Source organism: Canis aureus, chromosome 37 (genome assembly GCF_053574225.1).
Source record: "Canis aureus isolate CA01 chromosome 37, VMU_Caureus_v.1.0, whole genome shotgun sequence".
In the NCBI taxonomy this organism is placed as follows: domain Eukaryota; kingdom Metazoa; phylum Chordata; class Mammalia; order Carnivora; family Canidae; genus Canis; species Canis aureus.
The window spans coordinates 16,085,053-16,095,880 of NC_135647.1; the positions used below are offsets into that span (position 1 = coordinate 16,085,053).

At 43.7% G+C, this 10,828-nt stretch overlaps 1 protein-coding gene across 3 annotated transcripts in view; it reads right to left on the minus strand.

Moving 5' to 3' along the window:
• The window catches only part of SYCP2L (synaptonemal complex protein 2 like), a 102,972-nt gene extending 99,657 nt beyond the window's left edge, over nucleotides 1-3,315 (minus strand). For 2 of the 3 annotated variants that reach the window (XR_013373392.1, XM_077885767.1), the window contains exon 1: nucleotides 100-3,315. Coding sequence is in view for 2 of the 3 variants with exons in the window: in XM_077885767.1 (XP_077741893.1) it covers nucleotides 100-204 (105 nt within the window). In the remaining variant the exon portion in view is untranslated. The remainder of the gene's footprint in view (nucleotides 1-99) is intronic. The other variant, XM_077885768.1, reaches the window with a different exon arrangement.
• Nucleotides 3,316-10,828: the final 7,513 nt, after the last annotated feature.

Sequence of the window (10,828 nt, forward strand, 5' to 3'; positions counted from 1 at the left end):
CCCACATCTTAGAAAACACAGATTTTGTATAAATAACTTGAAGATTCCTCCAAATACCCAATGGTACCTGTTCAGTAATGCATCCACCCCCATCCTTACCAAGGCTGTGTCAAAGAAGTCTTCTGTAACATCAATCAGGGATGTGTCGGGTGCTGGATCTGCCGTGGTCAGAAATTGTGTTGTTTTTTCAAACCAGGAAACCATGTATGCAAGAAAAGAAACACTGATGAAACCTGTGACTGTATCACTACTGCCTATTCAGTAAAGTTTCATAAATATTTTACTGGAGCAAAATAGTTTTATTTTTATTTTTTATTTTTTTTTAAAGCAAAATAGTTTTAAAGACCAGTTTCTATAACATCTCAATTAGACCTGGCTCTAATGCCTCCATCTAGAACTCTCTAGAATCAAGGTCCTACTGGTCCAGGGCTGGTGCTAGTAAGTTCTCAGATACCAGCAAGAGATAGAGATTTGGCCAAGATTGATGCAGTCCTATCTAGGCGCTAGTGATTAAAGATTACAAGTAAATGAGCCTCAACACAGGAGCAAGTCTTGTCATCTGGGAGGCTGCAGAAAACAAACGAATCAAAGGAATGCAGAATTTGGAAAATTCTCTGGAAGTTGGTTAGTACAGTATATATGCCTCAAGCCTTTCTCTGGTCAAAAGCTTCCAGCTAATTGGAGATTTGTTTTTCTATAGAAACATATATCCACGTTCATATTAAGTTGGTAGGATTGGTAGGATTCAAAATAAACTCATAGAAACCTTGCTACAATATTTAATCAGAGAAGCAAAGGCCACCTTTGGACCATTTTTGCTTATAAAAAAGAAAATCCTGGGTGCGTAGGTTGAAATTATCAATTGAATGTTAGTTCAGTAAGAGGAGTTTGTAATGGGAAAAAAAAAAAAAAAAAAAAAGCTTATGGGAATGAGTCTTGGAAACTTCATCCACTTTGGAGCCAAAAACCCAAAGCACCAGCTGGAGACCACGGACAAACCAATCCGTCCTCAACCTGGGCTGCACATTAGGAAAACCTGGGAAGCTTTGATACACCCTGCTGCCCGGCACCCACCACAGGCCTAGTACATCAGAATCTCTGGTGGTGGGACCCAGGCGCAGTGCTCGTTAAAGCTTTCCAGGGGATTCTAATACTTAAAGCTCTCTAGGTGATTCTAGTGCACAGCAAGGTGGGAGGGCCACTACTAAGTTCCAAGTGATGCTTCTTTTATCTCAAATCAGGCAATGATTTGCACCAGATTGCATTATTCACTTTCTGAGGCAAACTCTTCTCCAACAGTGTAATGGGGAAAAAAAAAATAAAAATCTTCTATACAACAGAACTCACCACTAAGGCAATACTTCCTCCCTTCCTATATTCATACTCTGAATTCTATGCTTTTAAGTACTTGTTTTGGTCACTATTCTATTTACCACCCCAAATCCTATCCCCCTCCCAGCACTCCAAAATATATTGAGCACAAATACGGAGAAGTGGGGCCAATGCCACATTATTTGATCAAGCCTTGGGACTAGGAAGTCACACTCTAGACCTATTTATGTGCCACGATCATACATGCTCCCCACGGCTGTGTGATTACCAGAAGCCATAATAGTTATTTACAGATGTAACAGGTACTATCCATCATGCATACAATCTAGAACAAGTTGCTTAATCCTCCGGGACTTAAGGTACAGGACTAAATACATTCCTTTCCATAAGAAATTCTTATTCTAGGGAGAAGAACTTCTCAGTATATTTTGTGTTGACCTGCAAAAATAAACAGCTTTAAAAGTTTAGAATCCAGTATCCCATCTACTTTGGTAGTATCCACCTAGTTTCCTGGACCAAAACCTACATGAAACAGAACATGATTTAGAAGATGTCTCAAAAAATATATATATATAAAAATAAAAAAAATAAAAAATAAAAAAAGAAGATGTCTCAAGCTCTGGTTCTGAAATTTCTATCACCAACTGGAATTCCAATGGAATACGGAAAATGCTATTTGATTTCAGAACTCCAATGGAGATCTGATCAGACTCTTTGATCTTGGAAGGGCATTTTAAAATCTAAATAGAAAATTCAGATTGAGGCAGATCCCAACTCATCTCCACACCAAAAAAATAAATCAGTTTAAAGTTCTAAGTTACCCCCAGGGACATCCTGTTCCATTTCCTTTAAAATCATTTTACCTCCTCTTCCCTAAGTTCTATTACCTACAGGAGTAAATACATGAGGGAGTAAGGTGGCACTACAAGCAAAATGAAATATATACAGTTTGTCTAAGCAAAATCCTTAGCTCTATCCCCACCCTGCAAATGATTTTAAAGTCACCGAGAGGAGTTAGGGAAAGCCTGGTGTTTATGCAGTCTCCCCATAGAGGTGCCACATAGTTAGAGGCATTTTACAGTAAAAGAAAAAAAAGGGTACAGACAGATCTCCCTGAGTCAACCTGGTTTTACCAAACTTCAGGTACTCGAGTCCAGGGGGTGGAAAAAAAAAAATCAAACGTTTTAGAACCAGCCAGATCACCCTCCTGCCCCTCTATCTTTCCTCATCTCACCAACAAATCGAGTATCTAAGGGTTGCAAAATCTCATCGTGAAAAGAGGGGTGTAACAGGAGATTTTACAAACACTGCTCTGCTTCCAGATGCCATTTTCAAGGCCCTCAGCATATTGCCCTCGGTTAACACCTAGGAAACAGGATAAAATGTCATAACGGCATGAATTAGAATAAGCAAAAAATGTTTCTGCTCTTTGGCTTTTCAGATTCAATGGAGATTTTCCAAGTTGGAAAAGCAGGCTGTGGCAAGGGGAAGTAGTTGATCATTTATCCAGATTCAATCTTGTTACTATTTAAATAATTAGGGAGCCTTTGGTGGGTAGTATACAGTATAGTAGTATCCCTACTCCTCCTGTAGTCCCAAGTTAAAGTCACTAAAATAAAGCGTGTGATTACAGCATTGGCTTGTCAAGGGGAGAAGAGGGTAGGCCTGACTCATTTCCGCACACTCCCAAAGCGCTCGGCACATGGATCAGGAAACCTATACTGAGCTTCATTTTTTTTCTTAAGATTTTATTTATTTATTCATGACAGACACACAGAGAGAGGCAGAGACACAGGTAGAGGGAGAAGCAGGCTCCCTGCGGGGAGCCCGATGAGGGACTCGATTCCAGGACCCGGGGATCACGACTTGAGCTGAAGTCAGACCCTCAACCACTGAGCCAACCAGGCACCCCCTGAACTTCATTTTTGACTGATCTTGGCCATAAAGCATCATTACCAACTTCTTTTCAAATCTGATTTCAAAGGAACAGAAGCTACCAAAATAGATAACTGGTTTTGTCACCCAAAGCCACATAAAATGAAAACAAGACACTTATCTTTGGGATCAGTCCCTGCTGAATTAGCAAAGGCTCATCTTCTTTGAGGCCATCAATGAAGAATTGCTGAATACATTTCAGTAACAGGGAAACATAGGGAAATTCATTTTTCTCCAGTTCCTGGGCAATAGACCACACTAAGTTAGAGCCTTACAATGAAAGTTATTAAGGGAGCAGATCCTAAGAGTTCACATCACAGGGGTTTTTTTTTGTTTTGTTTTGTAAGTTTTGAGTAACTGCTACACCCAAGCAGGACTCAAACTCATGACTTCTAGTTTTTCTGCCTCAGCCAGGTGCCCCTCATCAAAGAATTTTTTCTCTTATTTTGTATCTTTAGGAGATGATGGATGTTAATTAAACTCACTGATCATTTCACAATACATGTAAGTCAAATCCCTATACTGTACCCGTCAAAGTTACACGGTGCTGTGTGTCAATATCTCAAAACTTGGGGTGAGGGGAAGCCTTACAAATACTTTCACATTGCTTATCCACCCACAAAACAACACTACTTTACTTGCCTTATTTATTGATTCATCAAGATGAGAGAATACAAGATGATTGTATTTTTGAGGAATGTGGCTTGCTCTCTGTTGAAGATATTCCTTTATTTTCTGAAATCCTTTATCATGGGATGCGTCAATAATAAGTGACTGAAGCTGGCAAGTTGAAAGTTTGCAAATTATTTTCTCCCAAAGACATTTATTTCATAGTAATAGTTCTATTCTTATCAATAATTCAATGTGGAAATATCCCTTAGAACAGTAAATCATCAATTAGCCAATGACTGAGCTCGTTGGCTTAAGACAGTTTGCAGAATGTGGTTCCTGGACCACCAGCAGCACGGGCACCACCTGGGGATGGAGCAGGAATCAGACCCTGGGCTGGGGGTTCTGGGGTGGGGGGGCTTCTCACACATGCTAAGTGTGAGAGCCACTGACTTAGAACTGCACTTGACCCACAGAGATGGGTGGGAGAAGAGATTTTCTCCTCAGTAATGCTAGAAATTCTAAAAACGCTAAAAAAATGCAAACCTACCATAAGTAACATAAATGATCAGAACAGAAGAAAATCAACAATTACAGACCGAAGTATGCAAATTGTCATAATGATTTTTTTTCCACCTGAACATCAGCCAAGACGTACTTCTAAATACATACATTTGAGGAGACACTTCCTTACATATCTGGACTATAAAGGTAGGATTATTTTTTTTTCATTTTAAAAAATTCAGCTCATTCTACAGGCTATTATTTTAACAAGGAGGCATTGTGCTGTATATGGCCCCAATTTCCACATAGGATTAGTGATTTGAATGGAAAGATAGCATTTGAAATTAAACACGTGAACAGAGCATTTTTAAGTTAGTGCATTTTCAAGTGAACCTTATTGGCGCCAAGGGTGTTGAGTGATCCACAGACCTTTACTGCTGATCCTTATCCTAAAAGGACAGATTCTCTGCAGGGGGGGGGCGGGGGGGCGGGGGGGGGCAGGGGGGTGGAGAACAGCAAGGCTGAGAAAGGTTAGGAACTTGCAGGAGATCACCCGCAGAGATTCCTGCTCAGATGCTCGGACTCAGAAGCTCTGGCTTCTACCTGGTTTCCTTGCACTCAGAATAATTCCAGACACTGCGCTCCGCTCTGCAGGGCTCTGCATGACTTGGTCAATCAGCTTCTTTTGCCTGACTTCCCTACTGATAATTATGTATGTATATATGTATGAATTAATTAATAAAAAATAAGTTTTTTTAAAAAAAATCAAATTCCTCCTTGCCTCAGGGCCTTTGCACTGACTGTTCTAGGCCTAGACTGCTTCTTCTCACCACTCTCTACCTGGCTGGCTCATCATCACCCTCTGATCTCAGCTTCCATATCACCTTTTCAGGCTGGTCTTCCAAGACTTTCTCAAGTTAAGGCAAGTGCCACTCTCCACCAGGATCCCCTCTACCTCTTTTTTCCCCACTCCTTCCTTTCTTTTTCTTTGGCTCTGTGCCAGGCTGTAAGCTCCATGTGGGCAGGAATTGTATCTGTTTTGTTCAATACTGTCTACCTGGGATAGTACCTGGCCCAAGATACTTTAGTCTAAGAATATTGGTAGGATAGTTGAAGGCATGATGATAAACTGGATGTAGTAGATTAGGGAAAGAGAAGCAGCAAAGATTTTTTTTTTTTTTTTTTTTTTTGCCTCTGGTTTGAGCAACTGAGGAGGGATTGTGAGGACAGCACAGCAAACAGAACTAGAAAGAGAGCATGCACACAATACCCGCTTCCTCCCTCCCCTCCCCAAAATACGCTTGATCTTTACATAGAAAGCATCCAAGGCAATTCCACTCCCATCGTCTTCCTTAAGGGACTGCAAAGGATCTTCCTCGTCCTGTACAAAAAGATTAAGAAAATGTCTCAAAGAACGGCATCTCACGTTTTAAAAATAAAAGAAACGAAGCTTCAGATCGTCAGCCCCAACAAAAAGGTTTTGTTTGCTCATACAATTAATAGGTCTAAGCAACATACTAGGAAGCAGCTTCTTTAGCCCTGTGACAAGTACACCTAACACAAGAAGCAAAGCAACCGTTGTAACAGTCACACTAAGTAGACAAACTATAGTGACAACTAATAATAGGAAGCTTTGGGTTAATGACCCATTTTTATTTTTTTTTATTTTTTTTATGACCCATTTTTAGAATGAGAGTTTATAAAATGGAAGTTTTGGCAAGTGTGTTTCAAGCCCAGTCAGGAGATCAAGCTTTAGGTTTCTGACTTCAGTGAGTTTTTTTTTTTTTTTTTTTTTTTTTGACTTCAGTGAGTTTTAAATGAACTTCTCTAGGACTTTTACTGCAACTTCCAGGGTCAAATATTCACCACCGACCACCAAAGAGAATTTACAAAACATTAAGTAGTGGATGGTTACATCCTTTCTTCAAGAGTAATCCCTGGGTCTGCCACCTTGGTTTTCACAACACATTTTGCTACATTAAATAACTTCATCCCAACAACTATTTAAAAGTACAATACGCAAAAAAATACACTTCAAATTATCTTCTAAAGAGGTTTTTTTTAAATAATAAATTTATTTATTTATTTATTTATTTTTTAATTTATTTTTTTTTATTGGTGTTCAATGGGTGACAGGCACTGAGGGGGGCACTTGACTGACAGGATGAGCACTGGGTGTTATTCTGTATGTGGGTTTTTTTTTTTTTTTTTAATCTACCTTGGGCTCACAGTCCAAGTCCCTTCCATATGTACGTGACCAAAATCCTTGAGAGCCAGCATATGTCACAGTACTATCCTCATTGTTTACAAATATGAAAAGTTAGGTGAATTCAAAGACCCAAATCCAGACTTCTTTTTTTTTTTTCACCAATAGTGATTTTGGTTAAAGGAATGTTGAGAAGCAGAGGCACTGGCTCCACCTCCAAATCTGGGGGGGGGGGGAGTTGTCTTTGAGGGACCTTCCCCTACAGTGCAGGTAGCCCAAGTCCCAGCAATCGGGACCACAGTTCTGGGGCCCAGGTGGGTTCCTGTCATTGCGGGGTCTACGCAGCAAGAGGGCCTGGGAAAACAGCAGCAGCAGCAACAAATCGAGACGCACCATCTCATTGCCTTCTTTTTTTTTCTTTTTTTTTTTTTTTCTGTTCTTGCTCACGTCCTCATTTTATTTATTTATTTTTATTGGAGTTCAATTTGCCAACATATAGCAATCACCCAGTGCCCATCTCCTTGCCTTCTAAATGCGGATTCTCCAGCTTCCTCTTTTCTGAGCAGGGATCAGAGGTTTCTATCCTGCTCAGCTGCCTCCCTGAACGCTCCTTAGCGGACGCCAAGCAAATCTAAGAAGGTTGCAGGTGTTATTCTATATGTTGGCAAATTGAACACCAATTTAAAAAAAAAAAAAAACATAAATAATAAAACTTAAAAAAAAAAAGAAGGTTGCAGGGCTCCAGCCCCCCCCCCCCCCCAACGCCAGCTCTTCCCGAGGTAGCCAGTGCGGGGTCTGGGGGGACCCCCGCGGACCGTGCGCTCTCACAGCCCCCCTGGAACCGCTACACCCGGACCTGGACCCCCCACCCCGACCCCTACCCCCCACCCCTACCCCCACCCCGGGTCACTCACCGCCCGCATCCCGAGGCCGGGCCCAGGGTGCGCCTGGTCAGTGCGCAGGGCTCAGCCTCCCGCGCTTCCCAGGCGGCGCCCGCTGCGCCCACCAGCGCGCACCCGCCCCGGACATCCCCGCAGCCCTCATTAGGCCCCAGGTGTTCGGGCCACCTGGGCGCGCGCACCTCGGAGCATCTCCTCCGCGGACGCCGGCGACCCCCTCCTCGAAGCCTCGCGGGAGCCGCTGGCTGCCCCGCACCCGCTAGAGCTGCGCGGCGGGCTCTGGGCCCTGCACGCCCACACGGGCCAGCCCTGGATCTGTCCCGGACCGAGCAGTTTGGTATCCGGAATTGTGAGACTCTTTCTGAATTCGCAAAAAGATTGAAAATAATAATAATAATAACGGTACACTCAAAAACCAAACCAAATTGGGGGAAAAAAAGTCAATATTTTCATGCATTGCTTGTTTTCTACCTAACTTCTTTATTTTTAATTTTAATTTTTTTTCCTACCTTCCTGTAACCCGCCGAGAGTGGGTACTAATGGCCAGGTTTTCCGCTAAGTAGCTTGTTTCAGGTGACCACAGAGGCAAAAAAACAAAAAAACAAAAAACAAAAACAAAAAACAAAACCCACCACCCCCCAAAAAAAACCCATAAATAAACTGGACTAGTGTTTTCTTAAAAACAAACAAAACGACCCCTCAGGTCCAAATATTCCTTGTGTAGAAATTAATTTGTGTTATAATCACAAGCTATGGGGTATTTCATGGCAAGACATTTACAGAAAATACTTGTTTACATCAAAGCGAGACCCAGTAGAACCAGAATGTCTGCTAGTCGGCCCAGGTCTGTGCACACACCTGCTGGTCGTTCAAAATGATACTTGCTTCAAGATCATGAAATCTGTTTCCTGGCCAATATGATGTAAAATACTTACATTACTTTATCGATTTTCAACTAAGCCTAGCAAATGCAAAGCCTTTGCTTTTGAATTAATGAGCCTTTATTAGACCAAAGTATCAATCAAGATAGAGCCAGCTGTGAATATAAAGTGTTCTGAATCAATGAAAATACCAGTGCAGGAAAAAAAAAAAAAAAGGAAGAATGGTAACCAGTAATCAAAATACAGGTTAAATGCATTTGATTTTACAGAATAAGAATAAACAATATAATAAAGTTACAGTTTTCCTAATAATAGGCAAAAGCATTTTATCCTCAATTATTTACAGAATTTGGGGGGAAAACATATCCTTCCAAACTATAGAGTTGCTAGTGCATTCAAATCTTCTGGAGAAATGTAAGACAACACCACTACTTACTTATTTTTATTTCCGCATTTTCACTTCGATTACCTTTTTAAATCTATTTTTCTTTCTTTTAATTAAGTAGGCTCTTCAATATGGGGCTTGAACTCACAATCCTGAGATCAAGATCTGAGCCCGCTTCTCCCTCTGCCTGTGTCTCTGCCTCTCTGTCTCTCTCTGAATACATAAATAAAATGTTAAAAAAAAAAAAAAAAAGATCTACGCTGAGATGGAGTCAGATGCTCAACGAACTGAGCCTCCCAGGTGCCGCTCAATCAGCTTCTTTTACCAACATATTTTACTGGGACATAATTTTAGAGCAACTTGGGATAAAGATTTTATTTCTTCTGAAACTAAGTAGGGTGGGAACTCTATGATATTTCTTTGGCCACCAGAATCCATTTAGAAAAAAAAAAAAGGTATATGATTCATTGATTTGGCTTTAGAGTCAAGAATTGTATTTGTATGTTTGAAGGGTAAAGACCCTCTAGGAACATCCCAAGATTATAGAGACAAGGAAGATTCTAACAACCTTTACAGTAAAGCCTCGAAATGAACTTCTCTGCCGCATCCGAGGTGATTTTAAATTTTTTTTCGAAGTCACGTTAGACCATTTTAAAGTCTACATTATCTCAACTTATCACAATTAACGAAATGTGTAATTTGTAAGAGGGAAGCGTGAAGGATGTTAACGTTTGGAAGACAAACAGCATAAAAAACAACTGAAGGATGGGGAGTGGCCGGATCTTTGGCCGTCGGTTAACGTGATGAACCTGCGGGGGGGGGGGGGGGGGCAGAGTGGAAGGTCCTTGGTTTCGTCTCCGACAGTCCGGGCGACACGGGAAGAGGGACTTTAATGGAAAACCCTGACCTACAAGACCTTTCTGAAAAGTGAACTTTGGGGAGGGAGAGGCTGAGGGATGAACAAGTCGCTTTCATCTCCGGGGACTTTTGGCCTCTGGTTGGGAGGAGAATTTAGCTCCAAACGAGAGAAAGAAGAAAATTCGTGGCACTGCCCGACGCTGGCATCCCCGTCCCCGAGCGTCCGCTGCGCGCGGCTGGCGACCCTGAACCGCAGCGCCACGGACCCACCCGACCGCGCCCTTGACCCGGAGGTCAGGGCACCGCGAGCGTGGGTGGTTATTTAGCCCAGGTTGTGCGTTTGAGGCGCCTCTGCTTTTCCCCCCAAAGCCTTTGGTCCAACGAGGGGACTGGTCCCAGGAGGTGCTGCCGGGCCGGGTTTGCCAGGATACAGGTCCGAGCATCCCCCACCCCCCGCCCCTAACCGCGATTGCCCTTGGGGGCGCCTCTCGTCTGCACGGGGCTGGCAACCGAAGCTGCCCCCCTGCAGAAAGAAGGCACGGAGAGAAAGAAAAATCTGGAAACGCCCTTCCTCCGCCGCTCAGAGCGGCTACAGAGCGATTTGGGTTATTTCCAACGATTTCTTTTATTGGACGCCTCCAGGTACCCGGGGATCACCCTCAGGAGGCGGATGAGCAGACGGAGACGACTGGGTGTGGGTCCCGGGGAATCCGCAGCATCCCGCGCCCCGCTCACCGGGCTCCTCCCGGCTCTAGAAAACTTCCCTAGAAGGAAGGGGGGATGGTCGCGACAATAGCAATAAAAAACGATCTTTAAAACGTTGTCTCCGGTGGACGGCGACTGAGAACGCGGAGTCCCAGTTCCCTGTTTAAGCGGACAAGGAAACTGAGGCTCAGAGGGAGCCGAGACAGGAGGGGTTGGGGGGAGTGGGGTAGGAGGAGGGAGAGGGAGAGCGCAGTCAGCGACCTGCTCGCGCGCCCGGGCCCCGCCGAGCCCGCCTCCGCCCCTCCCGGTCCAGCAACCCTTAGGTAATCTCCATCCCCCCCCCCCACCTTCTCCGGGTTCGCTTTCCCGGACTCTAGTCCCACTGGGCCGTGTCCCTGGCGCAGCCCCCGCGGAGCACAGGTGCCCCCAGGCCCGCGAGCTCGCGGGGACCTCTGGCATTCCTTCCGACCACACTCCCCCGCCCCCAGAAGACCAGCAGCACAGGCTTCCGCAC